Source organism: Scyliorhinus torazame, chromosome 4 (genome assembly GCF_047496885.1).
Source record: "Scyliorhinus torazame isolate Kashiwa2021f chromosome 4, sScyTor2.1, whole genome shotgun sequence".
NCBI classification, from domain to species: domain Eukaryota; kingdom Metazoa; phylum Chordata; class Chondrichthyes; order Carcharhiniformes; family Scyliorhinidae; genus Scyliorhinus; species Scyliorhinus torazame.
Window position 1 is genome coordinate 261,985,475 of NC_092710.1, and position 24,428 is coordinate 262,009,902.

At 46.4% G+C, this 24,428-nt stretch overlaps 1 protein-coding gene across 5 annotated transcripts in view; it reads right to left on the minus strand.

Moving 5' to 3' along the window:
- Window positions 1-4,625: 4,625 nt before the first annotated feature.
- Window positions 4,626-24,428, minus strand: part of myb (v-myb avian myeloblastosis viral oncogene homolog) — a 48,447-nt gene continuing 28,644 nt past the window's right edge. For 4 of the 5 annotated variants that reach the window (XM_072499711.1, XM_072499709.1, XM_072499710.1 and 1 more), the window contains 3 exons: window positions 19,303-19,410; window positions 8,393-8,509; window positions 4,626-5,943 (listed from right to left, as the gene is read on the minus strand). In XM_072499711.1, coding sequence (XP_072355812.1) covers window positions 5,830-5,943; window positions 8,393-8,509; window positions 19,303-19,410 — 339 coding nt within the window. In that variant the 3' untranslated portion in view covers window positions 4,626-5,829. Of the gene's footprint in view, window positions 5,944-6,275; window positions 6,356-8,392; window positions 8,510-19,302; window positions 19,411-24,428 lie in introns of all 5 variants that reach the window. The other variant, XM_072499708.1, reaches the window with a different exon arrangement.

Consider the following 24,428-nt stretch of genomic DNA (forward strand, 5'->3'; position numbering starts at 1 on the left):
TGTACGCAGAACAATACTTTTCACTGTACCTCGGTACACATGACAATTTTGGGGGGGGGGGGGGGGGGGTATGAGGTTTTGTGTTGGGTTGAATTTCTGATGTAACGTTTTTCGAATGTTAAAAATTTGAATAAAAATACTTCAAAAAAATGAATTGATATTGTTTCAACTTTATAATGCCAGTTCTGACTTTACAACGCTATGTCAGTGAAATGCTGACCTTTAGCAACTGTTGTTCCTTTATGTTCTACCAAGTCATTCCCCGCTACTGGCCTAGGTAGCCCCTTCCCCTCCCAGCAATGTTTGAGACTTTTTCAGAGTTTTTTTTAGCCTCTTGCTTGCCCTCCGCAGCCACGGTGCCCATTCCCAGTTTGTAAATACTTTTCCCACCCATAAGACTTCTGCCTTAGAAAGGCGGAGCATCATTTGGGGGGGGGGGGGGGGGGTGGTGCTGGAGCATGAAGTGTCCAAGCCGCAAATGGAATTTATATCCATGCAAATGATGGTTTTGCATGGACCCACCAGTGCGGGGTGCAAACTTCGATACCGACACTAGTGAGGGACCAGAGCACAGCCAACGTTGGAATTACCGCTGGCCGCAAAACTGATTTAAAAATATTTTGTGCGATTCTCTGCCTGATCGTGATTCTCGTTGCCTGAGCCACGAAGCTGAGAATTCAGCCCGCTATTTTGCCCAAAATACATTACTACACACTGATCCGCATTAAATTGCATCTGCCATTTCACCAAATGCCCTCCGAAGTCTGACCACCTTGTTCACTTAGTACATTGTCAATTTTGTATACTTCACAAACTTCAAAGTTGGCCCACCCATACCCATGTACAAGTAATTTATATATAACAAGAAAAGCAAAAACAAAGGACATTAAACTAGCTAAGAGCAAGAAGAAATGAACTCTTACAGTACAGTAAGTTTGTACAACTTACAAATATGAAAATCGTGTTAAGTATTTTGTAGTACTAATGTAGATTTCACCCAAATTCTCCGTGTTCTCCTGAAGACTTTGAAGTCCCTCTCATCCTGCTTCCTGGCTCAGGATTTATGGAGGTGATTTATGCGTATATAATTAGAATCAATGTAGTTGGTTTAATAAAAGCAAAAACTGAAAAGTCATAGGGCAGAATTTAATGGAAAGATTTCTATGTTCATTTGTAGTGGATTTTTCAGGGAATTTCCTGCCGGCTCTGCCGACGAGTTCCCCACTGCTATTCAATGACACTTAAGTCACTTTTTTGGATCCTGGGGAATTTTTCACCGGTTTAGCCCACACTTTACAAAAATTTCAGCATGGGGAGCTGAACGGAGATCGGTCCGCCAATTTGAAAAGGTGCCACGATCTCGAAGTGAGCTTGTGGGTCCCCCACCCATGAGCAATGTCACCCCCACACACAGGGGCATTACCCCACACCCACCCATGTGAGGACACACCACTATGGGGTCCCCCCATCTTCAGTTCCTCACGCCTCCTTACAGCCCCATTCCAGGACCCCCAACCGTCACCCCAACCTCCCAGTGTACCCTACTTACCTGCCATGCACCCATCCCACCCTACAAACCCCCTCCCCCATGCTCCTTACATGGGCATGACCCTCCCCCTCCCCTCAGTCCCTGACCCTTGACAGTGCCACCCTTGTACTGCCACCCTGGCATATGGGCAGTGCTCCTACCAGCTTGGCAGTGCCAAGGTGCCCACATTCCAGGAGAGGGCCAGGGAGCCACCCTGCACTACCCCTGACCACCCAAGGACCTCCGATGGCCCAGGAGACCCCTGGGTGCTATTCCACCTGGTCCACGTTTTGGACCATCCAAACAACTTACTGTGCCTCCCAACTGTGTGTTATCTGCAACCTTAAGATATGCAACACTATTTCTTCATTCAAGTCATTAATACATCCATCGAAAAGCTGAGGACTAAGTACATGTTGTGTCAATCAGATTAAGAGCAAACAATTTTCTCAGCCTCAGTCAATTTGTTGAACTTATTGGCTGAAAACTATCTCATGAAATACATGAGCACGTCTGTCAGCTTCCCAAAGTTGGGTCACAACCCCCATTGGGGTCGCAGACAGCGAATGGGACACGAGCTTCCCCTTTCAAGATTGCATCCTGCACCATTACCATTGGTATCCTGCCCTTCACTATCTCTTCCTCTCTCCGAGCTGTGGCAGAGGGGAGCAATGGACCCAGCAGGTGGGCTGGGAGGCTTCATAAACATCACATGTAGGCCATAAACCTTGAATGAGAAGCTAGCAATGTTACATTTGCACTAAGTGGACAGCAGTGGTGGGGTTTCTCCCAGGGTTAACAACCACCATTTTTATGGGGCAGTGTGCAGCAGGATTCATGCGTGGCCATCCTGGATCAGGAAGATGAGTCTTCTGTCACCGACGAATATGGGCCGGAATGTAACGTTAATGGAGCAGGAACACACCGACCTGGTTGGAATCTTGCCCGGGCTCACACGCAACATTACAGCTTACAGGTGAGCGCGGGAGTCTGAGGTGTGCCCGCCGGCAATTAACTAATTTAGGGAGGCAATCGGTGGTAATTTTACATAGCACGCCTGCTTTTATGGTTGGCGGACGGGCCAATTGGCCACGCGTTTTTGCAGCAAATACGTTCCAGGGCGAAATCAAATGTCCAGTGTTGATGTAAAATATGTATCTTAGGGCTGAGGTTCTATGAGGTCTGCTGTCAGCTGCTTGAGTTTAGTGTAGACACAGATTGCAGCATTCCTTAGCTCATTTCATCGATACAGCGCTGCAGCTCCCTGAGGCGGCTCCCCAGCCTCAGCGAATTTGCTGGGAAAGCCCACCTTCACTTCACTCGGTGCCCGCCCCAGCAGCACAAAGCCTTTCTCTGTGCGCGTTTCACGCTGGCTGCCAGTTAATTGGCCAGCCAGTGTGATCTCGCAGATAGTATCCGATTGCAATAAGAAGCACATACCGCGTTTGCTTCAGACTACACTGATCACAAGATTGAGAAGGTCATTGAGAACTTGGCTGAAACTTACATAAGCACATGAAATAATGATATTTTAACAGTGCTTTAAAACACATAGTCATATAGGGCACATTAAAGCACATAGGGCGGCACAGTAACACAGTGGTTAGCACTGTGGCTTCACAGCACCAGGGTCCCAGGTTCAATTCCTGGCTGGGTCACCGTCTGTATGGAATCTGCACGTTCTCTCCGTGTCTGCGTGGGTTTCCTCCGGGTGCTCTGGTTTCATAAGAACTAGGAGCAGGAGTAGGCCATCTGGCCCCTCGAGCCTGCTCCACCATTCAATGAGATCATGGCTGATCTTTTGTAGACTCAGCTCCACTTTCCGGCCCGAACACCATAACCCTTAATCCCTTTATTCTTAAAAAAACTATCTATCTTTATCTTAAAAACATTTCATGAAGGAGCCTCTACTGCTTCACTGGGCAAGGAATTCCATAGATTCACAATCCTTTGGGTGAAGAAGTTCCTCCTAGACTCAGTCCTAAATCTACTTCCCCTTATTTTGAGGCTATGCCCCTTAGTTCTACTTTCACCCGCCAGTGGAAACAACCTGCCCGCATCTATCCTATCTATTCCCTTCATAATTTTATATGTTTCTATAAGATCCCCCCTCATCCTTCTAAATTCCAACGAGTACAGTCCCAGTCTACTCAACCTCTCCTCATAATCTAACCCCTTCAGCTCTGGGATTAACCTAGTGAATCTCCTCTGCACACCCTCCAGTGCCAGTACGTCCGTTCTCAAGTAAGGAGACCTAAACTGAACACAATACTCCAGGTGTGGCCTCACTAACACCTTATACAATTGCAGTAAAACCTCCCTAGTCTTAAACTCCATCCCTCTAGCAATGTCGGACAAAATTCCATTTGCCTTCTTAATCACCTGGTGCACCTGTAAACCAACTTTTTGCGACTCATGCACTAGCACACCCAGGTCTCTCTGCGCAGCAGCATGTTTTAATATTTTATCATTTAAATAATAATCCTCCCACAAGTCCTGAAAGACATGCTGTCAGGTAATTTGGACATTCTGAATTCTTCCTCAGTGTACCCGAACAGGTGACGGAATGTGGTGACTAGGGGCTTTTCACAGTAACTTCATTGCAATGTAAGACTACTTGTGACAATAAAGATTATTATTATTATATTTATACATGAACTTTGATAATTATATACCGGATGTTACTATGCTACTATATTGCCATTTTATTTTGTTAGCACCTGGGGTTGTTAGTTTTCAAGTGTTAAAATGAGGTCACATTGCTAAACAGTTTGGGAAGCACTGACAAATTCAAAACCCTCTACATCTAAACATTTCACTATCATTATTTTGTAATTATGTTACTGATTTTTTTGCAACATTATACCAAAATTACGTAAACTTAACCTTAAAAAATGTAAGTTTTGGAAAATAAATGCCAACACTAGCTTGTTCCCAATGGTACACAAAAATCTATAAAGGCGGAACTGCAGAATAATAAAGGTCCTTAATCCAAGTTAGGGCACATACATAATACAAGAAATTCAATTTAGAAGTTATAGTTTGTGCAACATTAACAATTGTTTCTAAAATAAAATGAAACATAAACCTTTTAAGTAAAAAAAAAACACACTTTTATTTTCTGTACATGGCAGTGGATACACAATAGTAATCAAAATGTTGGTGCAGGTGATTTGCACCAAACTGATACTACGGTAGTACATTTTGCAAATCAACTACTTTTGTTTTAAAATCAAGTGTTCAGTACATGTATATCAGAGGCCTTTGATATAGCAATAGAATGAAACCAAGACTTCTTGCATGAATTGTTCAATGAATTGAAAATATATCTGGGCCAGAGTGTCTTGAATTAAATATGAAATGAATGGGACAAAAGTAAAAAAATTAGTGAATATATCAGTGTTCTCCCAAAATACAAAAGGTGCATCATATTCATTTTGTCACAATAAGACAAAACATTTCACTTCCCAAAGTTTTGTATTTGTAAATGCTAGGTTTAAAAAAATACTAGCTACCAGTGCATTGTCGATCAGCTAACACCATTTTCTCTGATAACTCTACTGCCCATTTCATGCAGCATGTCTACATGCTAAAGTCTTTAGCAGCACAACACATTATCCATTTGGCATTTACAAAATTAACTTACTGGATAAAATATACATTTTTCATACATAAAACTTTTTTTTTTACATACAGTATCAGTATTATCCAAGCTACACACAAAAACACACATGCACATACATATTATATACATGTATATATAATATGTATGGCTCAAAACAAGGCCCAAAAAAACCAAACAAAAACAATACTTCAAACCCTGTCAATTTATGTCTTTGAAAGCTTGATTTTTTTTCATCTAATTTGGTTTGCAGTAATGCTATACCTCTATTTTGTCAACAGTGCATTTCATTTAATTTATTAACTTACATGTTTAAATTACATCAGTATTGAAGTACTTCCAAAGACTAATTGCTTTTCTGCCACCCAATACAAATGAAATACTGATATATTCCAGTGTGCTGCCCACAACTGAAAATATTTATTCAATCCTTTTTTAAATACAAGGAGTAACTGTTGTAAATTCAAGCATCTTATTATGTAGGTAATTGTGATACTTGTCTTTTTGGCTGGTGACGAACAACAGAAATGTGCTTAGTGAGGAATGAAATTTGTGCCATTTTAAATTATTGTAATACAACATTGCTCTACATCCATCAATGGAAACTTCATAAGAAGAAATGCTGATCATGACTCAACAATATGTGTTTCAAAACTTCTTAATGCTTAGATGGAAAAGATTACATTACTAATGTTCTGGTAGAAAATGTGTTCATGTATTTACGAGCTTGTTCAGTTACAATTAGTTGATCTTCTGTTTTTCCACAAGCCACAGCCTCCCAAGTATTAGCAAACTGCAAGAAAGGATAGAAGTTACATTTCAGTTTGAAAAATTATCAATTAAATCCTCTGCCCAAAACCTGGAGTTCAAAAGACTCCACTATGGCCAACTAGCAGATACAGGGAAAGTTTAATTTAGCCCATTGTAGTTACCTACATTTTTCATTAAAGTGACTAATCTGTCTAATTCTGTAAGGAGGTACATTGTGGTAAATAATGCCACCTCAAAGTATTTACTTCATTTTTCACCAAGACAATACACATTTAACAAAAAAGGAAAAATATAAATGTATTTAAATAAAAAGAACAATTAAATATCTAATTGTTCCTATTATGAATCTCTTACTGGCTCTATGGAGTGCTGGAACAGAGTTTCAGCTAACCAGGGTTCCAGGTCCAGGGACTTCTCAAATCCAGCTGGGATACCTGAAAATATATTACACGAGTCCAGCTGCCAGTATTTCACATTCAAGTACAGAATGTACACAATAATTACACCATCATCAAACTTTCCCCATCCCAGAAAAGATCAAATTTTGGAATTCTATCGGGACTAATTTCCTTGAATGATGAAAACAGGTTTTGATGGAATGGATAATATAGTGGGTTGGAAATGCTTATGAAAAATTTGGGGTCTTGGGTTTGAATCCAGTCTAGGCAACATGCAATTTGTGTTAAATATAGATTTCATTTCAGGCTTCAATGAATGAAAATTAATAGCACAAGGTTCTCACATTTTAACAATGGAAATGATGGGAGTATTTTAAGCATTTAGGGAGCCTGAAGCTGTACCATGTAACTCCTTAACTGCAAGAATGTGATGCTGTTAATTAGTACCTGCAGGGAAGGGGCGGGATTCTCCCCTACCCGGCGGGGTGAGCCGTAGCGGCGCCGAGGAGTGGCGTGAACCACTCCGGCGTCGGGCCGCCCAGAAGGTGTGGAATCCTCCCTTTACGCAGAGGGTAGTGGGTGCCTGGAACTCGCTACCGGAGGAGGTGGTAGAAGCAGGGACAATAGTGACATTTAAGGGGCATCTTGACAAATACATGAAGAGGATGGGAATAGAGGGATACGGACCCAGGAAGTGTATAAGATTGTAGTTTAGTCGGGCAGCATGGTCGGCACGGGCTTGGAGGGCCGAAGGGCCTGTTCCTGTGCTGTACATTTCTTTGTTCAGGGGCTAGGCTGACGCCGGCGGGGTTGGCGCCGCACCAGCTGGCGCGGAAGGTCCTCCACCGGCCGGTGCATGCGCGTCATCCCAGCGAATGCGCAAGGGGGTTCTTCTCCACGCTGGCCATGGCGGAGGTTGACAGCAGCCGGCGCGGAGGGAAAGAGTGCCCCCACGGCACAGGCCCTCCCGTGGATCGGTGGGCCCCGACTGCGGGCCAGGCCACCGTGGGGGCACCCCCCGGGGCCAGATCCCTGCACGACCCCCCCAACTCTGCAGGCCGCCCGTAGAGCCAGGTCTCGCCGGTATGGACCTGGTTTGATTTACGCCGGTGGGACCGGCCGGAAACGGGTGGCCGCTCGGCCCATCGCGGGCCGGAGAATCGCCGGGGGGGGGGGGGGCCGCCGACTGGCGCGAGTCCTGCCCCCGCCAATACCCCGGCACCGGTGAATTCGGCAGCCGGCGTCAGGGCGGGACTCACGCCGCCCCCGGAGATTCTCCAACCCGGCAGGGGGGTCGGACAATCCCCCCTGATGTTTCTCAATAGTTGAAATGCTTACTTTAATAATCACATAAGCAGCACAAAAAAGCTAAATTTACTTTGGATTCTTGCACATGTAACTCTAAATTTGTTTTTATTCTTTTCCAAAAACATAAATTAAATAAATGGAAATAATGCCTCAATATGACAGTGTCAAAAAGTTGAGACCATCCTCCTGGTTTAAAACCAGTTATTTGTAAAATCTTAAGACTTTACACAGCAAAAATTAAAAACATTTTGGTTGCTATAAGAATAAGAAACTAGAACTACCATTGTGAGAAAATACCCCAGGATATGTAAATGCAACAATTTTATATTCTGGATGCTGATTTAAAATGCACATGCATATTTGATTTTTTAAAAAAGTTTTAAAGGGAATTTAAACTTTGCAAACTTATGCAATATTGTGCTTACAGCGTGACATTCATAGATAAATGATAATTGTTTACTTACTTCCACATTGATTAAATGCAATTAAACTGCACAATTAAAAGATGATGAGGTGAAATTCAACTTCTGCAGGCCAACAATATGACTGCCTGTTATACACCCATCCAATGAATTCAATGGAAAGTCTGGTAAAGTGTATAATGGGTAGACAATCCATGAACACGTTTGTTCCCTCTGACAAAGTTGAATTTTACATTGTACCCATTACTACACAATGAATCAGAATAGTAACAAATTACATGCTATAAGGTTGCAAATCTCAAGTTATGTAGCTTAACCTTTGTTCAGAAAATTTTATACACACCTGTAAGGGACTGCCCATTTGCTTGCTCATTTGTACTGCAAATGCTTTGTTAAGAAAATCATCAGTCTTCTCTGATACAGGCATCATTAATACAGAACTAGTCAGGATATTTTGCATCTAGAATGAAGCATATGATCAAAATCAATTTCCATTTATACTTTTTAAAAAGGTAATTTATTCTTCCTTTTCCCCTATTTTTCTTAAGTGTGTTCTATCAACTCATGTGATTATTGCCAGCTAACTTGCTCCCACGCCTCTCCTCACATAGGGCATCGGATGTTAATGGAAGCTATTCAGGGAAACTTTAATCTTCCTTTCTTCTGTCACACAATGTCTGATATTCAATTGGAAACTTACTGTTTGTTTAAAGTAAAAGTCACATCACAAAACAACTCCTTCGAAGGGTCATTTATCCTGCTGTGAGGACAACAACCTTTTCATTGCCCTTGAAAGTTTTCTTCACCTCAACACTTTCTACAGCCAAGTCAGAAAGTTGGACTTTAAGCTGCCCTTGGCTGTGTGAGTAAGAGAGAGAGGTCCACAAGGCTGACATTAAGAGAATGTACAAGGATGCAGCTTTGTATGTACTATTGGAATATTGTTCAATATTAAGTCCCAAAAGATGCGCTTGTTAGCTCAGAGCAGTAATTTTCAAATTCAAGGTTGCGACTCGCGGGTGGGTCGTGCGTGGGTGTCGGGAGGATCTCGGGGCCATTGGTCACGGCATTCCCGATCGCGGAAAGAAGTGCACAACAGCCGCAATTGGCTTTTAAAAATGCGTGCCCCTCAGCAGTGCACAGGCCCAGAACCCAGAGAGGCAGACCGCCTCCTCCTGACGTCAGCGTGCTGACCCAGGAGCAGATTATTTAAAAAATTTGATGGGAGTCTTCTCCCCAGAAGCGACAGCAGGTCATGTGCCACATATATTGATATCACATGCTCTGGACGTGAGGGAGGTTCCTCCATTTTGTAGCAGTCAGCAATGCTGGCGTGAGCTCCAGGGCCTCGAATGAACAACCCATTAAGAAAAAGCTGATATCAGGAACAAAGCAGTGTCAAGATGATTTTTTGAGGTATGGGTTTATTAATTGTGCCACTGTAAATCAGGATGCAAAGCCCATGTGTATTATATGCAGGGAAGTACTGGCAAATGAAAGTTTAAAACCCTCAAAACTTCAAAGGCACTTGGAGGACAAACCTCTTGAATTTTTTCAACTGATGCAGTGAGAGCTTAAATCATCAGCTGAAGTCCTTGGCAGAAATGTAACATTGAGTAACAAAGTAAGTGAGATCGTGACGACCAAGCTGGCTCACCTGTCACATTAAAGGTAAGCGAAAATGGTGGATCGTGAAGTTCGGGCGGCATGGGTCACGAAGGTCGTTTGGCGAAGGATGGCCAGCTGGTAAAAATGGGTCCCGGGCAAAAGTTTGATAAACACAGGCTTAGAGGATTGAACACAGAACGCATGCGCTACTTTGATCGGCAAACCGTAATATTGCTGACTGCCTATGGAGTACATACTTATGGAGTGATGAAAGGCCTTGCATATCCTGCAGCTCCAGACACTAAAACTTATGAGCAATTGGTGACCCTAGTGGCGCAACCTAAACCATCCATTATGGTGTAGATACTGTTTTAATATGGCAGAGAGGACTCCTGGAGAGTCTGCAACCGAGTTATTGACAAGGCTATGAAAACTAGCCAAATATTGTGCATATGGAACTTTCCTTTCTGAAATGCTGAGTGGCCATTTGGTCTGCAGCGTAAAAAAGTATGGCTACTCAAAAGACGTTGCTAGCTGAACCGTCCCATGATCTTCAGCAGGCTGTACAAATTTTGCTTTCCCATGAAAGCACTGAGAAGGGAGTGCAAGATATCATGGGGATGGAGGTAAACACCTTAGAACCCCCTCCCCCCCAAAGCCCCAGGATTGATACCCCACCCTGGACCAAGTACCGTAGGGGCCAGGTCCGTTGGTCAAGGACCGAGTCGTCCCGATAGTTGTCTATAAAGGGAAAGCCCGGACGTTTTGGGGTATGTGGATGTTGGGGCCAAAGGGAGCGCCAGAGATACAGGCAGACGCCCAGCAAGAACTCACACTTTACACCTGGACCAGAGGAAGAGTGTATGCATCTGAATTGTGTTACGGTACACTGAGTGGCCCCCATCAGGATAACTGTGCAAGTTAATGGGCATCCAATCCATTAGCCATTGAGCTAGACATGGGAGCTGCTGTTTCTGTTATTGGGAGGCGGGCGTTTGACAGGACAAAGTCGGGGGTGCAGCAGTTGGATCTGCAGGGCATGAGGCAAGATTAGCGACATATATCGGGGACCGTTAGCCATTGCGGAAATGGCAATAAACACGGTAGTTTATGGACAGCAGTTGGTGTGTCTCCCATTGATCATAGTCAACAGACACAGCCCCAGGTTGCTAGGCAGAAATTGGCTAAAACACCTGGACTGGCAGCAAATTTTCCAAATGCAATCTGGTGGCCATGTAAGAAGTGTAAGGAAAATACCTTGAGGTTTTCCAACGCGGACTGGGGAGAAGAAAAGGGGCCATGGCAAAAATCTTGTCGACTCGGACACACAACCAAGGTATTTCAGAGTTTGCCCGGTGGTCCCTTACTCGTTTTCGCAAAAGTTGAGGCCAAATTCAGCTGGCTCAAAGGCGTTGGGATCATTAGGAATGTTTTGCCGATTGGGCGGCGCCAGTGCTCAAACCTCATAAGATAGTCAGCTTGTGTGGGGACTACAAGTTAACGGTCACCAGGGCTCCCGGTCGGATCGTTACCCGATGCCCTGCATTGAGGACCTATATGCAAAACTGGCCGGCTGACATTCGTTTACCAAGCTCGATATGAGTCATGTGTATTTGTAGTTAGAACCCTGCCTCCCGAAAAAATGTCACTATAAACACCCATTGAGGACTGCACAAATACACCAGACTACCCTTTGGAGCATCATCGGCGTGTGCCATATTCCAGAGGATAATGGAAAAAATACTGCAAGGTTTGCCGTGAGTGCCAGTATATCTGGATGATGTGTTGGTCACAGGGGCAACCGAACAGGAACATTTAAGTAACTTGGGCGAGGTGCTCCTTCCTTTCTCAGAGACGGGCATTCACCTGTGAGAGAAAATGTCTTTTCCATGTGAGGGAAGTGGTGTACCAGGGCTACCAAGTTGACGGGTTATATCTGGTCGCGGAGAAGGTACGGCCTATTCAGCAGGCTCCTACATCTGAAAACACTACAAAATTGTCTTTTTTAGGATTGGTGAACTATTACAGTTCACCAGGGGCTGGTTTAGCACAGGGGCTAAACAGCTGGCTTGTAATGCAGAACAAGGCCAGCAGTGCGGGTTCAATTCCCGTACCGGCCTCCCCGAACAGGCGCCGGAATTTGGCGACTAGGGGCTTTTCACAGTAACTTCATTGAAGTCTACTTGTGACAATAAGCGATTATTATTATTATAGCAAGTTCATCCCCGGCCTCACGACCATGTTAGCCCCCTTACATTTTCCTTTGAAAAGACCAGGAATGGGCGTGGAGAAAACATAGGAATCAGCGTTCACGCAAGTAAAAACAATAATTGAGTTCCTCCGGCTTGTTAACAAATCATGATCCCGCCAAACAGCTAATTGTCACGTGATGTGTCACCATATGGCATTGGCGCCATTTTATCACATCGTGTGGAAGATGGCAGTGAGAGGCCGATCGCCTCCCAGACACTGGCATGGCCAAGCGCAATTATGCGCAAATCGAGAAAGAAGGTTTGGTAGTTGTCTTTGCCATGAAGAAATTCCATCAATATGTGTACGGTTGATGTTTCATGACCGTCACGGACCACAAACCACTGCTCATCACCTCCGCCAGGATCCAGGGTTGGGTTCTCCTGCTGGCCGCCTACGAGTACTCGTTTGAACATCGTCCTGGTACTCAGATCGCAAATGCGGATGCATTAGCCGACTGCCTTTGCAGATGCGCACTCTTTCTCTTCCCAAGACAGACGAGGTAGTTACCACGCTTAACTTCATGGATTTGTTGCCTATTACAGAGTCCCATATCTGTGTGGACACAGACCAACCCAGTCTTTTTGAAAGTTCGACACATAGTCCTATATGGGGTCAGCGTAGGCGGCTACCAGACGGGTTACAGCATTCTTGAAGAAGATCTCCAAGTTTAGCGTGGAAGATGGCATCTTGTTGTGGGGTATGCGTGTATTCGTCACAGCAAGGACCAGGACTTGATCCTCAGGGATCTGCACAACAGGCACCCGGGGATGTCCAAAATGAAAATGCTAGCACGTAGCTACGTTTGGTGGCCAGGCCTGGGTGCTGAGATAGCGAGAGCAGTCCAGCAGTGCGTTGTATGTCAGGAGCATCAGACCTGCTAGCCGCACCTCTTCACCCATAGGAATGGCCGGGGCGTCTGTGGATACGGTTACATGCCAACCGGCCCGTTACAAGGCTCGATGTTCTTCCTCCTGATAGATGCCCACTCTAAGTAATTGGAAGTCCATAGAATGTTGGCGACCACCTCTAGAGCAGCCATTGAAAAATTGCGCTTGTCCTTCAGTACACACGGTAACCCAGAGGTGTTTGTTACCGACAATGGAATGTCTTTTACAAGTGAGGAGTTCTTGGGATTCATGAACGCTAACGGGGTATGGCATGCAACCAGCATTTAGATACAGCAGATAATAAAGAAAGCAAATGGAATTATAGCTGAAGGGACAGAGTATAAAGGTATGGAAGTGAGGCCACACCCGGTATATTGTATACAGTTTTGGTCTCCTTATTTGAAGAAAAATGTAACGGCAATGGAGGCAGTTCAGAGGGGGTTCAGTAGGTTGATTCCAGAGATGAGGGGTTTGTCGTATGAAGAGATATTGAACAGTTTAGGCCTATACTCTCTAGAGTTTAGAAGAATGAGGGGAGATCAAATTTAGGTATGCAAGATGATAAACAGTATGGATAAAGTAGATGTGGAGCGGATGCTTCCTCGTGTGGGACATTCTAGAATGAGAGGTCATAGTCTTCGGATAAGAGGTAGCAAACTTAAAAGAGTTGTTTCGATGTCACTAGCTTTCGGAGCGCTGCTCCTTCCTCAGGTGAATGAAGAGGTCTGTTCCAGAAACACATATATAGACAAATTCAAAGTTGCCAAACAATGCTAGGAATGCGAGCATTAGCAGGTGATTAAATCTTTACAGATCCAGAGATGGGTCATATTCTCAGAGAGGCCATATTCTCAACTTGCGCTCAGGATGCAGCAGACCAGCTGCGGAACACCGCCAAACAGATGAGACAACAATACTATGCCACCTATATGCATACCAAGAACAGAAAGCTTGAGAAACTTGGCATCACCACCGGCAGCAACCAAGCCACCCCCGGTGTCACAGTAGAAAACAATACAGGGAAATCTATTGTCAACTTGTCAGACTACACCCTTCAACCAGATGAAATCGAAGTCCTCAGCAGAGGGCTTAATTTCTGCACCACCACCAAAATGGACCCCATCAGTCTCGCGGCAGACACGGAGGAATTCATCAGGCGAATGAGGCTCCGGGAATTCTTCCACAGACCCCAAGAGGCCAACAGCGAACCCAAGCAGACTACCAATGAACCGGAACAGCAGACCGAGAGATCTGCGGTGCGGCAACCGAAGAGGAAAGAGTTGAATTGGACCCCTCCGGAAGGCCGCTGCCTTAGACTCGACATGTATGCTCAAGCCGTCAGGAGTCGCGTCAATGCCAGATTCATCAGTCGCATTCACAAGACAGCCCCGAACGTCACCCAAGCACAACGCAATGCCATCCGCGCTCTCAAGACCAACCACAGCATCGTCATCAAACCAGCAGACAAAGGAGGGGCCACTGTCGTACTGAACAGAACGGACTACTGCAAAGAAGTATACCGACAACTGAACAACCAAGAACACTACAGACAGTTACCCGCAGATCCGACCAAGGAACACATCCGCCAACTTAACAGACTGATCAAGACCTTGGATCCAGATCTTCAGAGCCCCCTACGTGCTCTCATCCCACGTACTCCCCGCATTGGAGATCTCTACTGCCTCCCGAAAATACATAAGGCCAACACACCAGGCCGCCCTATCATTTCAGGCAATGGGACCCTGTGTGAGAACCTCTCTGGCTACATCGAGGGCATCTTGAAACCCATCGTACAAGGTACACCCAGCTTCTGTCGCGACACGACGGACTTCCTACAGAAACTCAGCACCCATGGACCAGTTGAACCAGGAACATTCCTCGTCACAATGGACGTCTCGGCACTCTACACCAGCATCCTCCATGACGACGGCATTGCTGCAACAGCCTCAGTACTCAACACCGACAACTGCCAATCTCCAGACGCAATTCTGCAACTCATCCGCTTCATTCTGGATCACAACGTCTTCACCTTCGACAACAAGTTCTTCATCCAGACGCACGGAACAGCCATGGGGACCAAATTCGCACCCCAATACGCCAACATCTTCATGCACAAGTTTGAACAGGACCTACTCACCGCACAGGACCTTCAACCGATGTTATACACCAGATACATCGATGACATTTTTTTCCTTTGGACCCACGGCGAAGAATCACTGAAACGACTACACGATGACATTAATAAGTTCCATCCAACCATCAGACTCACCATGGACTACTCTCCAAAATCAGTTGCATTCTTGGACACACTCGTCTCCATCAAGGACGGTCACCTCAGCACTTCGCTTTACCGCAAACCCACGGATAACCTCATGATGCTCCACTTCTCCAGCTTCCACCCTAAACACATTAAAGAAGCCATCCCCTATGGACAAGCGCTCCGTATACACAGGATCTGCTCAGACGAGGAGGAGCGTAACAGACATCTACAGACGTTGAAAGATGCCCTCGTACGAACGGGATATGGCACTCGACTCATCGATCGACAGTTCCAACGCGCCACAGCGAAAAACCGGACCGACCTCCTCAGAAGACAAACATGGGACACAACCGACAGAATACCCTTCGTCGTCCAGTACTTCCCCGGAGCGGAGAAACTACGTCATCTTCTTCACAGCCTTCAACACGTCATTGATGACGATGAACATCTTGCCAAGGTCATCCCCACACCCCCACCACTTGCCTTGAAACAACCGCGCAACCTCAAACGAACCATTGTTTGCAGCAAACTACCCAGTCTTCAGAACAGTGACCACGACACCACACAACCCTGTCATGGCAATCTCTGCAAGACGTGCCAGATCATCGACATGGATACCACTATTACACGTGAGAACACCACCCACCAGGTACGCGGCACATACTCGTGCGACTCGGCCAACGTTGTCTACCTCATACGCTGCAGGAAAGGATGTCCCGAAGCGTGGTACATTGGCGAGACCATGCAGACGCTGCGACAACGAATGAACGGACATCGCGCAACAATCACCAGGCGGGAATGTTCCCTTCCAGTCGGGGAACACTTCAGCAGTCAAGGGCATTCAGCCTCTGATCTCCGGGTAAGCGTTCTCCAAGGCGGCCTTCAGGACCCGCGACAACGCAGAATCGCCGAGCAGAAACTTATAGCCAAGTTCCGCACACATGAGTGCGGCTTCAACCGGGACCTGGGATTCATGTCGCATTACATTCATCCCCCACCATCTGGCCTGCGAAATCCTACCAACTGTCCTGGCTTGGTACAATTCACACCTGCTAATGCTCGCATTCCTAGCATTGTTTGGCATCTTTGAATTTGTCTATATATGTGTTTCTGGAACAGACCTCTTCATTCACCTGAGGAAGGAGCAGCGCTCCGAAAGCTAGTGACATCGAAACAAACCTGTTGGACTTTAACCTGGTGTTGTAAGACTTCGTACTGTGCTCACCCCAGTCCAACGCCGGCATCTCCACATCTTAAAAGAGTTGAGGAGAGACTACTTCTCCCAAAGGATTGTGAATCTTTGGAATTCGCTACCCCGGAGAGCGGTGGATACTGGGACAGTAAGTAAATTTAAGGAGTTAGACAGATGTTTAATTGGGAATGGGTTGATGGGTTATGGAGAATGAGCAGGACTGTGGAGTTAAGGCCAGGATAAGATCAGCCATGATCGAATGGCGGAGTAGACTCAATGGGCCAAACGGTCTAATTCTGCTCCTATATCTTATGAACATCTATGTGGCCCTGTACCGCCTGCCTTCAAATAGGATGCGGAAAGGGCGGTACAAACTTTCAAATGAGGACTAAAAAAGTAGACTTTGGGGATGATGGACACAAGACTGGCTAGGCTTTTGTTCTGCTGGAAGACCACTCCGCATGCCACGACCGGGGTGGCGCCGGCTGAATTGCTAATGGACTGGAGGCTCCAAACCTGTCTTTCCCTGATATAGGCGGGAAGGTATGTCACAGCCAGGAGCTCGAAGGGCATTGCCCTGTTCTACGAAAACCACCCAGACTATTTGTACCAGGTAACGTAGTCTATGTTTGAAACTTTGCAGACAGCGCTCAGTGGATCTCCGGAACAATCAGCCATCAGACAGGGCCGGTATCTCCCAAGTTCAGGCACAAGGGCGTGTCATGAAAAAACATCTCATATACAATTCAGACAACTAGTTTTACGCAAAATTCCTCGGTAGAGGAAAGTTACAGTCAAACAAAATCCGCTCCTCGAAGATGCTAGAGCATTACCCTAAGCGGGTCAAGACGCCAAAATGAGAGGTTGTAGATACAGATTCTGACATGGAAACACAGACGTTAGAGGTCTCCGAAGGGGAACAAGCAGTGCAGCAGCCTCAGACAGTGCATCTTCCACGATGTTCTGATGGGAAGTGGCGTTCGCCGTCCAGATATATGCCGCCAGATCCAGCAATGAGAGTACAGGAAGCACAGCCAAGTGCAAAGAGTCCAGCGCCCTCCTACTCCGCAGTCGTCGGACTTTGCGGGGGATGGGGAATGATGACCAATCAGTCTCCCCACGAGTCCCGCCAAATAAGAGCTCCTCCGCTGAGGGGGAGGGTTGAAGCGATCTTTCATGATTAAGATCTGTATAAAGTCGGTCAGGTTTGGAACCAGAGAAATCCAGCTGGATCTGATATATATTGTAAATATAATTGCTTTGCAATAAACCAAGTTATTTTTTCACTAACATGGTTCGGACTTGTTTTTGGTCTACAAAACCAACCAATCTAGTGTTTTAGGTCTGGGTGGGGACGTGTTCACAGTACGATGTATCCTTGTGAGGAAGCAGGGGCGGGATTCTCCCCTACCCGGCGGGGCGGGGGGTTCCGGCGTAATGGAGTGGCGGGAACTTTCCGGCGTCGGGCCGCCCTAAAGGTGCGGAACCTTTAGGGGCCAAGCCCTCACCTTGAGGGGCTAGGCCCGCGCCGGAGTGGTTTCTGCTCCGCCGGCTGGTGGGAAAGGCCTTTGTCGCCACGCCAGCCGGCGCCGAAAGGTCTTCGCCGGGCGACGCATGCGTGGGAGCATCAGTGGCTGCTGACGTCATCCCCGCGCATGCGCAGGGGAGGGGGGTCTCTTCCGCCTCCGCTATAGTGAAAACCATGGTGAAGGCGGAAGAAAAAGAGTGTCCCCACGGCACAGGCCCGCCCGCGGATTGGTGGGCCCCAATCGCGGGCCAGGCTACTGTGGGGCGCAACCCCTGGGGCCAGATCGCCCCGCACCCCCCCCCAGGACCCCGCCGAATCTCTGGTGGCAGAGAATTCGGGACACGGTGGGGGCGGGATTCACGCCAACCCCCGGCGATTCTCCGAGCCGGTGGGGGGTCGGAGAATCGCAGCCCTGAACACAATCATTTTGCAGAACTCAGAATTTGTTCACCAAGGAGGCTGTAGTGCTAAAAACTACCCTTTAAAATTTGCAGACCATACAAAATTCAAATTGGCAATGAAGAAATACGAGTGAAAATTGGATACCACAGGATTGATAATGAGAGCGGGTTAGTGTTGGTTCCATTTTTAATTTTAATAATCTTTGTCACAAGTAGGTTTACATTAGCACTGCAATGAAGTTACTGCGAAAAGCCCCTAGTCGCCACATTCCGGCGCCTGTTCGGGTACACTGAGGGAGAATGCCCAAATTACCTAACAGCACGTCTTTTGGGACCAGTGGGAGGGAACTGGAGGAAATCCACGCAGAGAATGTGCAGACTCTGCACAGTGACCCTAGCGGGAATCGAATCTGAGATCCTGGTGCTGTGAAGCCACAGTGCTAACCACTGTGCTACCATGCTGCCCTATAAACTACAGCTGAATTATTCCCATTCTTCCTCCTGAGGAATCGAATATGCTGCCTTCACAGTTTATACATGGAGCGTTGGAATTATTTTCAACAAGAAGATACTGTCCACCCTACCTCATTTTTCGAAATTATTCTTTTATGGGACATGGGCATTGTTAGCAAGACCAGCATCTGTTACCTGTCCCTAATTGCCTTTGAACTGATGGACTTGCTAGGCCATTTCAGTCGGTGGGTTAAGAGTCAACCACATTGCTGTGAGTCTGGATTCATATTTTGGCCAGATCGGGTAAGGATGGCAAATTTCTTCCCTAAAGGACATTATGAACCAGATGGGTTTTATGAAAATCAATGACAGTTTCATGGTCACCATTACTGAGACCAACTTCCAATTCCAGATTTTTAAATTAATCAATTGAATTTATTCATCAACTGAATTCAAATTCCACTGACTTCAGTCAAGGAATTTGAATCCGTATCCCCAGGGCATTAGCTGTGGTCTCTGGATTACTAGTTCAGTAACATTACCACAACACCACCATCTCTTCATCACCTCCAAAGCAGCTGGCAATGCATTGTATTTGAACATGAATTGCTATCTTATTAACTGAGATGGTTGAAAGAGAACATACGCGTAGAAAGATTAAGCATACATACTGGTACTTCTTCCAAAGGACCCTGTGAGAAAAGCTGAGTATGCAAGTGTTCCCTTTCCCATGGTGCCAATGTAAGGAATTTTCTCATTTTCTTATCAGGAGACTCCACCTGAAATTGACATAGTTATTACACTATGCTGGATTATCAGGAAAAACATCTTGAATTACCAAGAAACAGTATATAATTATCAGGATATAACAGACAATAGTCAATTTGTAATGCAGTAGATATAATTTTTTGATCTTTTCAAAAGGTTTTCGATAAGGTGACCCATAATGAACTAATGAGTAAGGTCAGAGAATGTGGAGTCTGGAGACAAGTGGCAGAATGGATAGTTGGCTGGCTTCAAGACAGAAAGCAGACAGTGAGAATAAAGGAAAGTTATTCAGAGTGGCAGAAGGTAGAAAGTGGTATTCCTTAAGGATAAGTTCTGCGACCACTGCTATTCACAATTTACATAAACAATTTGGACTTTGGAATTAAAAAATCAATTTCAAAACTTGCAATTGACACCAGACCGTGGGCCTGGGGAATAGTCAATAATGAGGACTGCAACAAATTACAGGATTTCAGGCACGATGGAAGGCCTCATCACGTCATTGAGCGGGTGTGATACGGTTGTTAAATCTTGCGAGAGGCTCTTGCGATATCTGCGATGCTCGGGACGCCTTGCGAGATCGAACGGGATCTTGCAAGATGTCATGATCTGGATCTTGTCCTTGCTGGGTGAGATCCAGATATACCTTATCCAGTAATAGCCTTTCAAAATGGCGGCTTGATCTCAGAGGAGCCGGTCTCGCCGGCGAGTTCAGCTCCCCACTGCTGAAACAATTTCTAAGTATGGGCTAGACCAGGGAGAAACTCTCCAAGGCCCTAAAAAATGAACCTAAAAAAAGGACGCGACCTACCTACGCTGCGCCTGAAAAAAAGTGTGACGCGGCGCAACATGGCCGGTAAATGCCTGGAGACCCTGCTCCTGGGATCTACCCGGCTCGCTATGCCTCACAAGATCCAACGCAATCTCGCGAGACGTTGAAATGTGAAGCCCGTTCATTGTGGGTGGGATCACTTTTTGGTAAATTGCATATTCGAATGAGATAGCTAGTCTTAATCTAATATGTAGTTCCCTCAGGTAACCAAGGTGTTGGGATCTATCCCCTTCGCCTTGGAGGAATGCCATTCAGTACTGGTCTCCATGAAAGGGGACAGGACGGAACATCACTCGTGGGGGTCTCCCAAGGGATCGGAGGCCTTAAGATGCTTCCCCGCTGGATACGGTGGCCACCCTGGCACTACTGATGCCAGACTGGCATTGCCAAGGTGCCCAGGTGGCACTGCCAGAGCACCTGGATGCCAAGGTGGCATTTTTTGCATGGCGGCGATCGGTCCTGGCATGCCCTGTGCACGAGGGGTAAGGGGGCCGAGGACCCCCTTATAGGTGAGTTGAGCTTGGGGGGGGGGGGGGGGGGGGGGGGGGGGGGGTGTAAATGGCGCTATGATCTCCAGGGGACTTTTGGCAAAAGGGGCTCCTCAGTGCAGGAAATGGGACTAGGTGCACCCTTGGCTGCGCGTTCTCCACTGAGGCCCTGTATCTAACGATATCTGGGTGTGTTTCCTCCGGGTGCTCCGGTTTTCTTCCACAGTTCAAAGATGTGCAAGTTAGGTGGATTGGCCATGCTAAATTTCACCTTAGTGTCCAAAAGGTTAGGTGAGGTTACTGGATTACGGGGATAGGATGGAGGTGTGGGCTTAAGTGGAGTGCTCTTTCCAAGGGTCGGTGCAGGTTCGATGGGCCAAATGACCTCTTTCTGCACTGTAAATTCTATGAAAAAGAGTAAACCATGCACTAGGATTTATTTGTAAAGGAAAATAATTGAAAGTAGGGACATTACGTTAACCCTGTATCAAGGGCAATTAGAGATGGGCAATAAATGCTGGCCTAGCCAGCCACCGAAGCACGCATCTCTGGAGTTTAAATTAAAACAAAACCTTGGTTAGGCCACACCAAAAGTACCATTCTGGTCGCCATATTATAAAAACGATGTGATGCACTGGCAAGGCTGAGGAGAAGATTTGCAAAGATGATACCAAAAGTGTGGGGGCAGTAAAGGATTACAGGCTGGGTCTCTTTACTACTGAAAAAAGGAAGGTGATTTAATAAAGATTTTTAAACTTATGAAAGATTTTGAGAGAATGGATAGAAAAAATGTTTCCTCTTGTGGAGAAGACCTTAACTTACTGCTTAACTAGCGGCCATCAATATAAGATAATTACCAAGAATCCAATGAGGAATGCAGTAGAAACCTCTTTACCCAAAATGTGTCGAGAATGTGGAATTTGCTACCATAGCGAGTGGTTGTTTTCCCAAGGGCAATTAAGCATGGGCAACAAAATGTTGGCCTTGCTAGCAACACACATCCCATGAAAGAATAAAAAGTAAAGCAAATAGTATTTAAGAGCAAATTAGGCAAGATTAAAGGGATAAGCAAGTAGAGAGTTACGATAATAGATTTAGAAAAGTAAAGATGGGCTCAAATGGAGCATATAAGCATGGACTGGTTGAGCCAAATGGTCTGGTTCTGTGCTGTATATTGCATAAAATCCTATATAATGATCCTCATTCTCTGAATGAAGGTCTTCTCGACACAGACAAGATGCTCCAATAGGCAATGCCATTGTTAGAATTAGTCAAAACAGCCATGTTGCACATGGAAAATCTACTTTTGTTGACAGAAAGCAAAGTTTAGCACAAAATCAGTATTCAAAAACATATTTAGCACCATTCCTGAATTTTACCTAGGCATCTAAGTGAAAGAAGAACTAAAAATGACTTTGTCAAAGTCATGAAACATTTCTTGATTTAGCTGCCAATTGATAAATTGTAGTAAGAATTCAAGACTTTCATGAATAAAAGTTTCAAAGCTACTTTACAAAAGGCATATCGATGCAGTGATTAATCAGTGTTACACTATTAACCATGCAGATAGAAAGAATGCGACTGTCATTGAAGTAAATAAATATAACCATAGAATTATGAGAGATAATGGGTGGGATTTATCGGATGTTCACGCCGGCGGGAAATTTCTGGTCCCATGCCGGCACATGGGCTTCCTGGCGACGAGCGATGCAGTCACCAGGAAATCCCGTTGACAACGGTGGGGTCGGTAGATCCAGCGGCGGGCCGCCTCCGTTGCCAAAAAAACACGTGGTCGGTAAATCCCGCCCATTATTGTACGAATGCTGAATATGCTTTAAATTCCTCTCCCGATAGTTGTTGATCCATTTAAAATAAACAGGTTAAGGCTTTGTTTAAGTAACAATCAAACCTTGATAGAGCAATTAAACATTTGTATAATATCAATAACAATTTAAAATTTTGAGGCTTACATCACTGCCTCCAATATGCTAAGGATAGAAGAAAGATTCGAGAAAGAATCAGTGTAAGAGATGGTTCTTTAATCGCAAGCATATGTTCTCTCAGTAAAATGCAATATCCAAAATCTTGCACTGTAGGCTTTCTGCCTGTTCAAGATTTGTTGGGCGGACTTCCGGGTGCGGCGATGACCAGCTAAGTCGCACGTTTCGGCACCTCTCGTTATAACGGACTTTTGGGCTCTTATCGGGTGCCCCAAAGGCAATTTTCGAAGGCTAAACCCACTGTGAGGCGACAGAGAAGGGAGTCCCCCCGGATGTGAATGGATAGAAGAGATAATAGTGACCAGATTGTGGAGGATCCTCTGGAGCAGCGGCAAAGAAGGGAAGTGAGAAGCAAGATGGCGGCGGAGGGCGGCCAGTTGGTATGGGGCCTGGAACAGCAGGAGTTCCTCCGGCGATGTGTGGAGGAGCTCAAGGAGGTGCTGGCACCGATGCTGCAGGCGATTGAGGGGTTAAAGGAGGCGCAGAATACCCAAGAGATGGAGCTCCGTGGAGTGAAGGCAAAAGCTGCCGAAAACGAGGACGAGATACAGGGCTTGGTGGTGAAGACGGAGACGCACGAGGCACTGCATAAGAGGTGTATGGAGAGACTGGAAGCCCTGGAAAATAGCTCGAGGAGGAAGAACTTAAGAATCTTGGGTCTTCCCGAAGGGGCAGAGGGAGCGGACGTTGGGGCGTATGTGAGCACGATGCTCCATACCTTAATGGGAGCTGAGGCCCCGACGGGCCCCCTGGAAGTGGAGGGAGCATACCAAGTCCTCGTGAGAAGACCAAAGGCAGGAGAAATACCTTGAGCAATAGTGGTGAGGTTCCACCGCTACAAGGACAGGGAGATGGTCCTGAGATGGGCGAAAAAGACACGGAGCAGCAGGTGGGAGAACGCGGTGATCCGCGTGTATCAGGATTGGAGTGCGGAGGTGGCGAGAAGGAGGGCGAGTTTCAATCGGGCCAAGGCGGTGCTCCACAAGAAGAAAGTGAAATTCGGAATGTTGCAACCGGCAAGACTGTGGGTTACACACCAGGGTAAACACCACTACTTCGAGACGGCAGAGGAGGCGTGGACATTTATTGAAGAGGAGAAGTTGGACTAGATTTGAGAATGAGTGTTTGAAATGAAGTAGCGAGGTGGTGGCAAGGGACTGTGAATCAGATGGGGGCAAATTTTCTTTCCCCTCGAAGGGGGGGGGGGGGCACGAAGAAATGTGGGCGCCGGTGGGGAAGGAGAGAGGGAGCTGCGCCATCAGGGGCGGGGACGAGGGGGAAGCGCGGGCTTTGTTCCCGCGCTATGGAAATTGTGGCGGGGACAGGGGGCGCAGGAAGGAGGGGGCCTCACATAATGAGAGGCTGAGGATAAACGGGGGAAGCTGAGGTCAGCCAGAGTTTGCTGACTTCCGGAAGCAATATGTGGGGAGCAACTAAGCTAGATGGTCGGGACGGGAGGGCACCGTCCGGGGGATAAGCGGGTGCGTGGGAACCGGGTGAGGAGCTGGTCTAAAAAAGGGGATGGCTAGTCGACGAGGGGGGGGAAGCAGGAGAGGAAAAGGAGCAGCGCCCACTATGGAGATTAGATATGGGGCTGTTGGCGGACGAGGGGGTATGTGTAAGGGTGAGGGGATGTATTGAAAGGTACCTAGAGATCAATGATGACGGAGAGGTCCAGGTGGGAGTGGTCTGGGAGGCGCTGAAGGCGG